Source organism: Pseudorca crassidens, chromosome 17, assembly GCF_039906515.1.
Source record: "Pseudorca crassidens isolate mPseCra1 chromosome 17, mPseCra1.hap1, whole genome shotgun sequence".
Lineage (NCBI taxonomy): Eukaryota > Metazoa > Chordata > Mammalia > Artiodactyla > Delphinidae > Pseudorca > Pseudorca crassidens.
This window is the reverse complement of record NC_090312.1, coordinates 16,950,635-16,965,852: the sequence shown is the minus strand read 5'-3', so window position 1 is coordinate 16,965,852 and position 15,218 is coordinate 16,950,635. Positions and strand designations below refer to the sequence as shown.

The 15,218-nt window shown below is 48.9% G+C and overlaps 2 protein-coding genes across 7 annotated transcripts in view; one reads left to right on the top strand and one right to left on the bottom strand.

The window, feature by feature from the left end:
* DERL1 (derlin 1) overlaps positions 1–15,218 on the bottom strand; it is a 124,874-nt gene that overhangs the window by 1,050 nt on the left and 108,606 nt on the right. Inside the window, exon 9 of one of the 2 annotated variants that reach the window (XM_067711377.1) lies at positions 11,059–11,091. The exons of the other annotated variant lie outside the window; for it this stretch is intronic. Coding sequence (XP_067567478.1) covers positions 11,074–11,091 — 18 coding nt within the window. The 3' untranslated portion in view covers positions 11,059–11,073. Of the gene's footprint in view, positions 1–11,058; positions 11,092–15,218 lie in introns of those variants that run through there. 2 annotated transcript variants of the gene reach the window in all.
* Positions 1–15,218, top strand: part of ZHX2 (zinc fingers and homeoboxes 2) — a 173,437-nt gene that overhangs the window by 111,135 nt on the left and 47,084 nt on the right. The gene's annotated exons all lie outside the window — the stretch shown is intronic.

Below are 15,218 nucleotides of genomic sequence, written 5' to 3'. Positions count from 1 at the left end.
TTCCTCTCCTCCCCTCCCCACGCTCTTGCCACACAAGGGGCTTCTCTGTGAAGAGACCCAAGTGTTTCCTCCAACCCTCTCCTCCTCTGGCTTCGTGGGGTACAGGGGCCAGGGCAGGAACAGGCCGCCGCCCAGCAGAGCTGGAAGAAGTGGAGAGAAAGGAGAATGTCAGTGGGACTGTTTCACTGAACAAGTACTTAGCGAGCGTCTCCTGTGCGCTAAGCCCTGGGGACACTGCGGTAATCCAAACAGATCCCACCCTCCGGGAGCACACGGGCTGGTTGGGGGACAGACCTTAGACACATGATCATCAATGTAACACTGCAGACGGAGGGAAAAATGGAGCTCCGAGCCCATGTGATGGAGGCCTAACCTCATCTTAAAAGGATCAGGTGGGCTTCTCTGCAGAAGGTACTTTCCAGCTGGTTCCCGAAAGAGGGAGGGGTTACCGGTGAAGTCTGGGGAGGCTGGAGGGTGGCAGGGAGTCGCCTTCCTGGAGAAGAGGATGGCTCCCCCGAGGGCTCGGAGGCCTGGAAAGGACAGATGCTTGGGGGGCACTGCGCACCCGGACCCCTGGCCGGGCTCTTGGGGCCCCGGTGTGAACAAGAGTGGGAGTGGGACGCAGAGTTCCAGGCATCTGGGGGCCTGGAAGTTCCTTTTCATGTTTTCTGCAAAACGGATTCGTAAGGATGGCGGCGTGGCTTCTCGCACTCGTAGCCTTGACCCTCACGCAGCTGTTTTGAAAATACTGTGCCTTTTCAGCAGCGTGTGCTGCTAGCTGGCGTCCGCCCTGACCGGCAGTGACAGACACAGTCTGGGAGAGACTGTCAGAGGCCTCTCCAGACAGACAGCAAATACAGTCTGATGTGTTCACCAGCCCCCTGCTGGCCGGGGTGCTCGCACGGGGCAGCCTCTAACGACCTGACACCCGGCTTCATGCGGGCCGCTCTGTGTGACAGCGTGGCCGTGGACACTGGGCTCTAAGAACGGATGAGTGACGGGAGGGAGGTGGGTGGCTAAGAAATAGCAGTCCCAGTGGGAGGGACCCCCCTATGGAGCCGAGTCAGTGGCGCTGAACCACACATCCAGGGACCAACCTTTAATCAGCACCACTGTGTGCCCCAGACCTGCCAACGGCCTCTAGTGCCCCGTCTCCTAATCAGCAGCCCTTTGCAGGAGGCAATCTTTTTTTTTTTTTTTTTTTTTTTTTTACTTATTGGCTGTGTTAGGTCTCCGTTGCTGCACGTGAGCTTTCTCTAGTTGCAGCGAGCGGGGGCTACTCTTCATTGCAGTGTGCGGGCTTCTCATTGCGGTGGCTTCTCTTGTTGCGGAGCACGGGCTCTAGGCACGCGGGCTCAGTAGTTGTGGCACGCGGGCTAGTAGTTGTGGCACAAGGGCTTTGTAGTTGTGGCTCAGGGGCTCTAGAGCGCAGGCTCAGTAGTTGTGGCACACGGGCTTAGTTGCTCTGCAGCATGTGGGATCTTCCCGGACCAGGGCTCGAACCCGCGTCCCCTGCGTTGGCAGGCAGATTCTTAACCACGGCGCCACCAGGGAAGCCCGCAAGAGACATTCTTATCTCCGCTTGGCAGATGCGGCAACTGAGGCTTAAAGAACCTAAGGGGCTTGCCCAAGGCCACGTGTTCATTCATTAGCAAATATGAAAACATCAACCATGTGCCAGGTCCTCAGAAGACAGTGAAAGAAAGGGGTCTTTGCCCTCGTCAACCTTAGTCTAGTGGGAGCCAAGAAGCAATGTAAATATACCAGCCTTACTGAGATAAAATTCACATACCACGTCATTCACCCACTGAAGGGTACCATCCAGCAGGTTTTATTATAGTCCAGAGTTGTGCAACCCTCAACACAATTGTCCAGCATCTTCCATCACCCCACAAAGAAACCCCATGCCCATTTGCAGTCGCTTCCCAATTCCCCCCCTCCCCCAGGCCTTCAGCCCCCTAGGCTCTTGACAGCTACGAGTCTGCTTTCCATCGCTATAGATTTGCCCATCCTGGACATTTCATACAAATGGAGTCATACAGTATGTGGTCTTTTGTGACTGGTTTATTTCACTTAGAATCATGTTTTCAGGGCCTGTACTTGTAGCATGTGTCACCCCTTCATGCCTTCTTTTGCCAAGTAAGACCCCGTCGTAGGGATAGACTGTATTTTGCTTATCAGGCATCGGTTGATGGACATTTCCACCGTTGATGGTTATGAATAGTGCTGCTGTGAACATTCACGTACGAATGTCTGCACAGCAGAAACCTAGATTGGAACCCAGTTCTGCCCATCCCCAAAGCCTGACTACTATGTTCCCCGGTAGCCTCCGTGCCCCCGCCCTGCACACACACACAAAGATCATGCCTTTAGGAGCCTGTCTGCCTTGGAGCTAGGTGTGTTTTGAGGGAAAGAATTCATCCTCAGGTACCACGGCCTTAGCTGAGCCCGGAAGACCTATCAGCAGGTGTTAGACTCCCAGGAATCAGGCGGCTGAGGAAGTTCTCCAGCAGTTGTGTTGTTCTCATCCTGCCCCTCATGATGGGAACAGGCAGAGAGCAAAGGCTGAGGTGCTGTGTCCTGAGCAAGCCTGAGCTCAGGGGATTGAGGGGACTAACTGAGAAGTCGGGGCAGCATCTGCAGTGGAGCCTGAACGTGGTGGCCCTTCCGGCTTGCACTTGCTCACGGACCACAGAGCACGTGCTTAAAGTCACTCGTGGCTCTTTCCTGAGCCAGTCACCTCCTTACCTGGTTCACTCTTACGACAAAAGAAAGGTTTTGACACTATCAACGATGATAGGAAGGAAGGATAGGTGCATAGAGCCCACCAAGCGTCACCAAGTCCATGGGTGAATCCATCCTCTGTAACTATGGCCTTAGTGAGCTCACCTGGCTCCCGGGGCAAGCCTTTCCTAATCTCCACCCCACACCCCCCACTCTATCCTCTATGGTCCTTTCTGTTTCCCATTCACAGAACTTAGCTACTGTTGCATCTCTGCCTGTCCTCTTATCTGCCACCTCCTTGAACCCAGGGAGAAAAGATTGCTTGTTGTCACAGTCAAAGCACTTAACACAGTCCTTGATGCCTTGGAGGTGTTCAGGGAAGGCTGTGGAAGGAAGGAGGCAAGCCAGCAAGGAGCACTGGAGAGTGCCTGCTCTCACCCTGCTGTCTGATCCTGGCAGCCGGCTCTCTGCCAGGCTGCCCTGGCCAAGATGGCAGCATCTGCTGAGCCAGAGGAACAGAAGGGCACTCAAGGCACTTTGGTCCCACCAGCCAGGTCGCCGTAGCCACCAATGGTAAAGTGGAGAGAGAATGGGGCAGAGTGGGCAGCAGCTGGAGCAGATGGCATTTGCCTGCGACTGACAGGCACAAGGGCCCCACTGGTTATTTCTCAGCCACGCCTGCGGGCCCCGGTTCAGCCCTGGCCTACTTTCAAGCTCATTATATGCTGCTGCCGGAGCAAAGTGCCCACCCTGTCTCTGGTTCACCTGCCCTTTCAGGCCCATCACTTGGCATTTTACTGCTTCCAAGATCCACCTCTTATCAAAACCCCAGCTAATTAAAACTTGCAACCAATTTCCTTTCTTGCAGTGGCAGACCTCTACTCCCTAATACAGGTCAATTCAGACACTTCAGGCAGCTCCTGGAGAAGTGTTTTTCTCCCTATTGTGCTGTTACCCAAGGTTTTTCATCTCTCTTGGATTTTTCTGATGTTCAGAGTCTGCAATTCAGTTATTCCCAGAGACGCTGCTTTGGGGAGGCATATCTCTGTCTTCATGATGATTCCTGCAGCAGATATTTTAACGTTATTCCCAAGGGGGAGCATCTTGCTTTTTTCTTTGCTTTCCCTAAACCTAACTCTGGGCTGGGTCTGTCACAACCGGTTCCTTGCAGCCATGACTGTGCATCTTCCGGGCACCCTCTCCCCCTACTTCCTGCTGACTCTCCGGGATGCTGCTTCTTCACCTTTCTTGGAACAGCTGTTGGCATCTCAGAACCCTGGAGGGCTGGAGCTGAATTCGAGAGCTCACCCCGTTAAATCCCCAGGTAGTGAAATGACACCTGTTAGGAATGGGACCAGGCGGGGCATTCAGGTCTTCCAACTCCCCTTCAGAGGCTCTCTCCACGTGGATGCCTTCCCAGAGTTGCAACGGATAACCAAGAGCCCAGCACCCTGAACACAGTTGAGTCACGCTGTGAGGGTGCATGCCCCCGAACTCAGCCTTCTTCCCACTTCACCTTGCCTCCCGTGGCCTCTCCCACCATCACGGCGATTCATAGCTGGAAAGGACAACGTGTTCTCTTCAGTCTCGTAGGTTTCCCCAAGTCCTCCTTCTAGATTGCTCATGGAAAATAGAAGATGACTTTGCGAGAAATTTGTCACGAGTCCTGTACTGATCATGTGGCGATTTCATTTGGAAAATTATCCATCTCTTTCTGCCTTTGCTTCCTTGGCTTTGTGCTCTGAGAAGACATTCCCTCTTCCAGTTATGGGTGGTTAACAAGACCCCGTGCAAGCCTCGGGTTCTAGCAGGGTTGCAGAATTTCTCGGGAGAGCAAAGAGGAGCAGAAAAGGCTCCGTTCGTGTGCCACCTAAAGCAGACTCATTCTTCTCTCCGTTCTGACGGAGCCTCATTTGTGATGGCCTTGGGAGAGGGTTCGTTTGTGATAGCAGGTCCTTCTCCCCACTGTACAGTGGCCTGAGGGCCGACGAAAGTGATAAATACTGTGTCCGGCAAGGAAAGGAGGTGATGGATTTTTAAGTCTCCAGCTCTCCTAAATGCAGCTTTCAAGCCGGGGGCTTTGGTGGTTTACCTGCCTCTCCTCCTCTACCTCCTGCAGCCCATGGGATATTCAGCTGACCAACCAGCACGCTCTGGTACCCAGGGCCATAGCGTGCCCAAGCCCGGGTTCTGGTGGGGAAGGACAGTCAGGCCTCTCGCCTTGGTGGGTTTCAAACTGCCTGCCTTGAAGTGCAAATGGCAGGTGCTGGCTCCTCTGTGCCTTTCAGAGCCTCCGCCTGGCTCTTTTATGAGATTACAGGCGCTTTCATCTCAGCTTTGGCCCCGTTTTCCTCCTTCTCAGCAAGGCTCCAAAGACAGACAACGAGGCGAGAACAAGGAGAGGAGGCTCATGCGCGGCCGCGGCCCCGCTGGGCAGGGTTACCTGGCCTGCGCATCCTCCTGCCGCGTCCCTTTGAGCCGCGGAGGCTGAGAAGGGAGCACCGGGGACCAGGTTAAGAGGGGTCCTTCCCCCTTGGCGCCTGAAGGAAGTTGCATTGCATCCTGGGAAGGCTCTAATCATCCCCTTTGCTTTGTGCTCTTCACTTCAATCCAGTGCAGAGGGGCTCCGTTGCCTTTCTTTTTCTTTTCTTTTAAACCTACAGGTACTTTTTTGAGGCTCGGGGCTGAGAACACAACCTGTCTCTTACGCTTTTGCTTTATGTACGCACCTGCGCACACACCCTTCTTCTTTGCTGTATTTGCTCATAATCTTGCTTGTCAGGTTTCCTTTCCTTTAACAGTCCAACCAGGGTTTCCTTCCCATTTTGCTCTCAATAAAAGGAAGGGGAGCTTCTACCCTCCCCCCAATCCTGATTTCTTCCTTCCATCCATCCATCCTCTCATTTAAGTCTTTCTCATGGAGCTTTCCCTCTGGGCTAGCTGCTGTCCTTAGGAACAGGAAACGCAACAAAGACCAAGGCAGAGTCTTGCTGTTCATGTTCACACCCCTGATCGGCCTTCCCCACTTCCAGCCCCTCCAGCGTCCCCTCCCAGGGCTCGTCTCCTGACCCCCATCCACCCAAACCCGCACCATTCCCGGCCCCAGCCTTCCTTTCGTGCCTCTGAACTTTGGCTCATGCATCTTCCCTGGTCCAGGATGCCCTTCCTCTTCCAGGTCCCCACCCACACCTTCACCTGGCTCCACCCTGGTCTCTGTGAAGCTTTCCAGCACCTCTGCCCTCGCCCCAGGCAATGAGCACCTCCCTCCTCTGGGCACTCCGAGCACTCATCCCCTCGGGGCAGTCTAACCCAGTGACCTGTGTTTCTCAGGGCTCCCAGCCTTGGGCTCACATATAGGTCACTATGCATGAGGCTTTGTCCCCTCCCATTGCGGTGGGGCTCCAGGCCCTGACCATCTCCAGCCCCCTAACTATTCCTGGGGGTCCTCAGGGGACGTGGTAGAGAGTCTTTAAGGAGCCACCATGAATGCGTCTCCTGTTTCTGCCAGAGTTGGGCCTCCAGTTCTTGCCCTTGTGAGACTCCCCGGCGTCTGACAGTGTCAGTGTCCCCACAGTGTCCCCACCCCCATGGTGGACTCTGCCGTGACAAGGAGAATCTATCCCCCACCCCAGGTGTTACATTCCGTCACGGGGCCCTGGCAGCGCTGCTTCGCGCAGAGTTTTCCTCTCAACAGCTCTGTCAGTTTTGACTTATCCCCTCCTCTCAGAGTTAGGCATGGATCCTTGGGGTCTGGGCCAAAGGATGATCTGATGAAGATCAGGCACCAGGCTGCAGTCGCAATTGCATTTCCTTCTGATGACTCAGGCAGTGTTCCTGAGTCAGGGCATCTGCCTTCCCTAAGGATACATTACCTCCCAGACAACTCTTAGGCCTTAGAATTCAAAAACTTATTGGTGGGTCTGTACTGCCAGAATTCAAAATGTGCCCTAACATGTCTGAATCCTAAAACAAACAATATAAGCCAAGGAGGCACACACACCACCATTATACTTTTCCTTGCCCAGAGCAGACATCAGTAATCAATTACAGTTCAGTGTCTATCTAGTAAAGCCATTAGGATTCTTCCCAAACACTCCATTCTCAAGGCACTGTAGACCACGCCTCTACTCTGAAGCCTTTCTGGATCCCCGGAAAGCCTTGGAAATGATTCCAATGGAAATGATTCCACCTTTTTTTTTTTAACCATTCATAACCCTCAGGATTTTGCTCCTCTTGTCTGGGCCCTTTCAGGTTGTAATAATAAAACATAACCAAAAAAATGGTTAACATCTACTAACCTCTCTTTTTTTTAATTGAGTTATAGTTGATGTATAATGTTATATAAGTTTCAGGTGTAAAACATAGTGATTCACAATTTTTAAATCTTGGCTATATTCCTTGTTTTGTATTATATATCCTTATAGCTTATTTATTTTATACATAATAGTTTGTAACTCTTAATCCTTTGCTTCCATCTTGTTCTCCCCCCTTCCCTTTCCCCACTGGTAGCCACTAGTTTGTTCTCTATATCTGTGAGTCTGCTTCCGTTTTGTTATATTTACTAATTTGTTGTATTTTTTAGACTCCACATATAAGTGATATCATACAGTATTTGTCTTTCTCTGTCTGACTTATTTCCCCAAGCATAGTATCTTCCAAGTCCATCCATGCTGTTGCAAATGGCAAACTTTCATTTTTTATGGCTGTGTAGTATTCCATTGTGTATATATACCACATCTTCTTTATCCACTCATCTGTTGATGGACACTTAAGTTGCTTCCATATCTTGGCTATTGTAAATAGTGCTGCTATGAACATTGGGGTGCATGTATCTTTTCAAATTGTGTTTCGGTTTCTTTTTTTTTTTTTTTTTTTCCCAGATATATTCCCAGGAGTGGAACTGCTAGGTAATGCAGTAGTTCTGGTTTTCTTAACTGAAGTATAGTTGCTGTACAATACTATATAAATTAGGGACTTCCCTGGCAGTCTAGTGGTTAAGACTTCGCCTTCCAATGCAGGGGGTGCATGTTCAATCCCTGGTCAGGGAGCTAAGATCCCAAATGCCTCACGGCCAAAAAACCAAAACATAAAACAGAAGCAATGTTGTAACAAGTTCAATAAAAGACTTTAAAAACGGTCCACATCAAAAAAAAATCTTTAAAAAAAATTATGTTACAGGTGTACAATATAGTGATTCACAATTTTTAAAGTTTATACTCCATTTATAGTTATTATAAAATATTGGCTATGTTCCCCATGTTGTACAATATATACTTGTAGCTTATTTGTACCTCTTAAACCCCTATTTTTAATTTTTTTTGAGAAACCTCCATACTCTTTTCCACAGTGGCTGCACCGATTTATGTTCCCACCATCAGCATGTGAGCGTTCCCTTTTCTCCACATCCTCGCCAACATTTGTTATTTGTGTTCTTTTTGGTGATAACAGCCATTCTGACAGGTGTGAGGTGGTATCTCACTGTAGTTGTTTTTTTTGTTGTTTTTTTTTTTGCGGTACACGGGCCTCTCACTGTTGCGGCATCTCCCGTTGTGGAGCACAGGCTCCGGACGCGCAGGCTCAGCAGCCATGGCTCACAGGCCCAGCCGCTCTGCAGCATGTGGGATCTTCCCAGACCAGGGCACGAACCCGTGTCCCCTGCATCTGCAGGCGGACTCTCAACCACTGGGCCACCAGGGAAGCCCCTCACTGTAGTTTTAATTTGCATTTCTCTGATGATTAACGATGTGGAGCATCTTTTCATGTGCCCGTTGGCCATCTGTATGTCTTCCTTGGAAAAATGTCTATTCAGGCCTTCTGCCCATTTTTTAATCTGGTTGTTGGGCTTTTTGGGTGTTGAGTTGTATGAGTTGTTTATATATTATATTTTGGATATTAACCCCTTATTGGCCATATCATTTGCAAATATTCTCTCCTATTCAGTAGGCTAGGCTGTCTTTTCGTTTTGCCGATGGTTTCCTTTGCTGTGCAAAAGCTTTTAAGTTTAATTAGTCCCATTTGTTTATTTTTGCTTTTGTTTCCTTTGCTTTAGGAGACAGATCCAAAAAAATATTGCTACGATTTACACCAAAGAGTGTTCCACCTATATTTTCTTCTAGGGGTTTTAAGGTTTTCAGTCTTACATTTAGGTCTTAAATCTATTTTGAGTTTATTTTTGTAGGTGGTGTTGGAAAATGTTCTAATCTCATTCTTTTACATGTAGCTGTCCAGTTTTCCCAGCACCACTTATTGAAGAGACTGTCTTCTCTCCACTCTATATTCTTTCCTCCTTTGTTATAGATTATTTGACCATAGTTGCGTGGGTTTATTTCTGGGCTCTCTATTCTGTTCCATTGATCTATGTGTCTGTTTTCGTGCCAGTACCAAACTGTTTTGATTACTGTAGCTTTGTGGTATTCTACTGAGCTCTTGCCTTGACTCAGGCACTGTTCTAAGTGACTATTGTTAAACAAATTTAATCCTCACAATCATATGACGTAAATGCCCTTATCATCCCCATTTTACAAATGAGGCAACTGAGACACAGGAGTGACACAGTTCCCAAAACAGAAACTGTGTCCTGCCCACCTTTGTCGTTTCAGTGGTTCAGCCAACATTTTTATTAGATAGCCATGCATACCAGGCCCTGCGATAGGCCCTGAGGACAAAAGTAGAACCTAGCATGATGCCTGGGTGTAGCCCTTAAGAAATCATTTACTCTGAGTGCAGTTTTCATGGAGAGATAGGAGGATGGGAGTTAACTCAAGAACAGGGGAGCTGAACTGGAGACTGAGGGAGTAATTTCATTCAAGGCATTTAAAATGAATGAACGAGAGAGGAAAGAACAAAGCTGGAGTCTGACCAATGCCTTTTATCCCCTGACAGCCCTCGCTGTTCTTATAGAAGCAGGCTCTTCCCTCTCCAACACCCCCAGGCTCAGAGGATGGCATCAGAGTTTGTGAAAGAGCCGAAGCCACCTGGGGTGTGGGTGGGTGCCAGTAGGGAGGGCCCCGCCTTCACATCCCCCTCAGCCTCACTGTTCTGACAGAGGCGCCTCTCCCAGCCCCCGTGCAGGATGGCAGAACCACTGCAGGCCACTCTCTCTTGCGGTCCTAGCTGTAGGGTCATCACCACCAGGCCCCTCCAAGACCAGCTGTCAGCTGGTCCAGGTCCCCAGAACCTCTTCTTCCCCGGCAAATTCAGCAGTGCTGTTTTGCTTCCGTGGGAACAAGAACTTCAGTCCAGGCATTTACCTCCTCACTACCCCCACTACCCTCGGCACCTTACCTGTCCCATCTTTTCCTTGCCTCCCACCCCACTTCCTCTGTTACACCCAGCTCCCTTCTCACCTGGTCCTCAGCAGACTCCACGGTTTGTTCAGGCCTCTGTGTCTTGGCCCAGACCAGAGGTCAGCCAACCTTTTCTGTCAAGGGGCAGATAGTAAATACTCTAGGCTGTGCAGACCAGAGGGTCTCTGTTGCAGCTACTCAACTCCTCCGTGGAAGGGTAAAAGCAAACATGGGCCTGGCTGTCTGGGTCCCAGTAAAGCTTTATTTACAAGAGCAAGAGGTAGATCACAGTCAACCCCTGGCCCAAACTGTTCTCCCATCTGGAACATCTTTCCACCTCGTTTTGTAACATCCATTCTTTCCTGCTGAAACTTCAAGGCTCAGCTGTGGTCCCACCTGGCCAGGAAAAATCTCCTCCCCACCACCACGGCCCTGTGTGCTAATCGCCCCTTCACCAAGCTCTTCTCCTTATCATCTGTTACTCCTTTGCTTCTACTTAGATGGTTAGCTTCTTGGGGTATACCTCTTAAATGTCCTAAAAGTGCCATTAGATGTAGCAATGTGCTGGATTCATGAGCAGTACACAGTATACGATCAACGGTTCTGAAGATGTGCTCCACTGCAGTGTATGAACGAGGGCATGGTTCACTGTTTCTTCTGGTACAACACATGGAGGACAGCATGCCATTTATTCATTCCACATGTATTTATTAAGTACTCACTACGTACTAGGTACTCCTTTTTTTTTTTTAAATAAGTCATGTGCTAGCTTCAAGCTCTTACTAGCATAAATGTGTAATGACATCATGCTTGAAAACCACTGGATTAGGAAATCAAAGAAGTTCTCAAAGATGAGAGGATGGCAGTGACTACTAGTCGAGCTGCATCTTCCAATTTATAAAGTACTTCTACAACTGTTATCTCATTTAATCATAGTGACAACCCTCAGAGGTGAGTGGTGTTATCCCATTTTACAGATGAGAAGACTGGGCTCACAGGTTATGGCCCTGCTTGCTTGAAGTCAGACAGCTTCTAAGAAATGGAGCTTGACTCCAAAACTGTTTCAGCCGTGTTTTCTCTCCTAAAACAAAAGAAAACCACTCTTCTGATTCTAACGGTAACAGTCTAGGATATTATAGAAATTGTTGAAAAAATATAAAGCAGAAAATAAAAATCATGAATAATTCCTCACCCCATAGATAGCCAGTGTTAACATCATCTGCATGTTTTTACAAATGTGTGTGTTGACACAAAATTGGAGTTCTCTTGTATATACTAATATGTAGCTGCAAATTTTTTTTTTATGTATTTATTTTATTTATTTATTTTTGGCTGTGTTGGGTCTTTGTTGCTGTGCGCGGGCTTTCTCTAGTTGCGGCGAGCAGGGGCTACTCTTCGTTGCAGTGTGAGGGCTTCTCACTGTGGTGGCTTCTCTTGTTGCGGAGCATGGACTGTAGGCGCGCGGGCTTCAGTAGTTGTGGCTCATGAGTTCTAGAGCTCAGGCTCAGTAGTTGTGGCACACGGGCTTAGTTGTTCCGTGGCGTGTGGGAATCTTCCCGGACCAGGGCTCGAACCCATGTCCCCTGCATTGGCAGGCGGATTCTTAACCACTGCGCCACCAGGGAAGCCCTTTTTTTGGTCTTTCTTAAAATCAAGGTATAAGGGAATTCCCCAGCGGTCCAGCGGTTAGGACTCCACGCTTTCATAGCTGAGGGAGTGGGTTCAATCCCTGGTCGGGGAACTGAGACCCCACAAGCCATAGTATATGGACAAAAAAAAAACCCAAAAATAAAATCAAGGTATAATTTGCATACAATTAGATTCACTTTTTAGTGAACAATTCTATGAGTTCTGATAAACCCATGTGGTTGAGTAATCACCACGATAATCAAGACATAGAACATTTCTATCACCCCCCCAAATTCTCTCATGCCCCTTGGAGTCAGCCCCCACCCCAGCCCCTGGAAACCACTGCTTTTTCTCTAATTTTGCCTTTTCCAGATGTCAGGTAAATGGCATCATACAGTACATTATGCAGCTTCATTTTTTACTTAACATATTATGAGTATGTTCCTACATGGTTATATATTCTTCAGAAGTATTATTTTTTAATGACTCCCAGGCACTCGTCCTCCTACGTGCTCTTCCACTCACCGCAGCAGCCTCTTGGAGAATAGAAATGAGAGGTAGAATGTCATGTTGGAAAGAATGGGTCTGCTAACCCTTATCACCCTTGATAGGAGGTGCTGGCTTTTCCGCCTTCAGGCCAAGGTAGCCGAGCTCCATGCAGACACACCGGACAATACCAAATGGCAACACATGACAGCAACGTTTGCATCCAGCTCTGTACCTGCAGAGCCCTTCCTTAGGCGTGACAGCTTCAGATTCTCGGCTTCAGATCCAGTTTCCTCAAGGAAATGCAGATAAGAATGTTCTCTCCACGGGGCCATCGTGGGGATGAAAGGAGATGGTGTGTGTGAAAGTGGGAACTACGTGCCCTCGACTTGGGCTGGTTTTCCCATTCCCTCCCCAAATGTCCAGGTCTACCTTCCTTTAAAAAGGAGAGACAAGTTGATGTAATCAAAAAGTGTTGAAGACAGGTTGTCACCTAGTTGAAGCTGCCTCCCTACCATCATCAGAAGGATCCAGAAAGCACTGAAGAAAGGTAGCACTTTGGAGAGAACGATACAACTGTCAGAATCACGATCCTTTGGGAACAAATACGCTAGGGCTTCAGGACCTGCCCCGTACGTGCAGGCACCGCCTCAGTACCGGACAGGAGCGGAAGCTGGAATGACACCTGCAGCTCTTGGGACCAAAACACCTCAAGGCTTTTTCTGCCTTCATTTCGGATACTGGAGTTTTAGCAATTTATTCCCCACCCCAGCCCGGCATTTTCTTCTGCTCCTCCCGGGGCCGGCTTAGACTTCTCCCAGCAAAGCAGAGTCAGTATCCTAGTGTGTTGCTATGGAAAGAATGGCAACATCCCTCGCGAGTTCATGAAAAAAAAAAAAGAAGAAAGAAAGAAAAGGAGAAAAGAAAAAAAAAAAATAGGACAAGCAGGTTTTTTTTTTTTAAGTGTTATGAAACTGGGAGAAAAACTGTTCCACCACTAAATATATCCACTTACCAAATCAGCAGATGTTAGGGCTTATACAGCGTCAGACTCTCAGTCCTACAGAAGACTCTTTGCAGAGCTTTTTCACAGTCATTGCTCCCTCAGAACTCTGAGAGGCGACTTGAGATTTCTAGGTTGGTGGCAGGAACCTTCTGTGTTGGCCAAATGGATGATGTGGCAGTCGTTTCAAGGGGTACCTCTGAATAACTGGACTCTGTTGTGTTTGTTTTAAAGGCCTTCCTCCTGTTCCCTCTCCCCTCCCCCTACCTTTCCTGTGTCAAGTCACCCCAGTTTGGACTCCCTTGGGTTCCTTCCAAAAGCCAAGCCTTGGAGCCTGCGTTTGAACGCTAGCCCTGCCTTGGACTAGCTCTGGTCCTAGAGCATGTTCTTCTGAGCTCTTCATAAGCATCTGAACTGCAGTTTCCATATCAGTAAAACACCTACTTTCAAGATTTTGTGAAGTATAGCAATAACACATGAAGCTCCTAGCACAGTGGCCAGCGCAGAGCTATTAGTAGCAATGTTGTGTAATAGAAAGAGATTCTCTTGTCTTCTAGTCACATTTCCTATCTGCCCCGGGGGCTGATGGGGGCTGCAGAGTGAGCAGGTGAGCTTGTGTCTATCATCCTAATGATGGAGCCAGCCAGGTGGCCCATCAGGTGTGGACCCCGCCTCAACCTCTAAGGCCTTCCTCGGTGTCATTCATTCATTCTGAAAATTACTTGCTGGTCTCAAAGTCCAGATGCAGAGCATCTTCTCACACTCTTGGTTGATATCTTGGGTCTGCCTCTATTCTGGTTAACTACTGCTGCCTAGAAACCACACCAAAACTTAGGAGTTTCTCAAACAGAAATCTGTTGTATCTCACAATTCTGTGAGTGAGAAGTTCAGACAGTGTAGCAGTTATGACTCATCTCTACTCCATGCTGTCTGGCTGAGATGACTTGAAATGTTGGGGCTGGAACAGTGGGGACTGGCTGAGCATCCCTCTCTCCACGTGGGTAGCTTGGGTTTCCTCACAGCATGGCAGCCTCAGGGTAGTCAGACTTCCTACATGGTGGCCCAGAGCTCCAAGGGGAAGGAAGCAGAAACTGCATGTCCTCTTAAAGGTCTTGGTTCAGGACTGTCATAGTGTCACTTCTACCACATTCTGTTGGGCAAAGCAGCCACAGAGCAGCCCCAGTTCAAGGGGGCAGGGACAGGGACATGAACCCCACCTCTCAATAGGAGAAATGTCAAAGAATGTGTGGCCATCTTTAATCTGCCACAGTATCTGCCACAAAATCACCACACCTACCTGTCTGCTTGCCCCACAAGGAAAATCTCAGAAGCTGATGGTGGCACCTGAGAGCAGAACCAAAAGGCAAGACCAACCTCACTGGTCACAGGTGAAGATGGAGCCCAGAGAGCATGCCTTTCAGGGCAGCTGGCCGCTCAAAGGGTTGTGTGCAAACCAGAATTTTCGAGTGACCCCTACCTGTGAATGCCCCCTGGGTATGCTCTCTGGCAGATTCCTATTGACAACACAACAACCCCTCAATTTCTCTCAAGTGTAAATGCCAAGTGTTCACACACCAGTTTTGCTGAAAGTGAGGCATTTCCCGTCCAAGTCACTGTGCTCTTTCCTAGTGAAAGGTGGGTCCAGGTTTTCAAATTTAGCCAAAGCAGCCAGGTCAGCATTCACCGCCTGGTCTCCAGGCCCTGGTTGCCTGGAAAGAAAAGATCCCTGCTTTGGGTGGTGTACTAGTTTCCTACGGCTGCCATTAACAAAGTACCACAAACAGGGTGGCTTAAAACAACAGAAACTTATTGTCTCCCAGTGATGGAAACCAGAAGTCATGCTCCCCCTAAGGCACTAGGGAAGGGTCCGTTCCAGACCTATCTCCTAGCTTCTGGTGGCCTCAGGCGCTACTTAGCTTGTCGATGGCCATCTTCTCCCTGTGTCTCTTCACATTGACTTCCCTCTGTGCAAGTCTGTCTCTGCATCCAAACTTCTCCTTTTTATAAAAAACACCAGTCATACTGAAGAGGGGCCCACCCTAATGACCTCATCTTTGCTTGATTACTTCTATAAAGACCCTGTTTCCAAG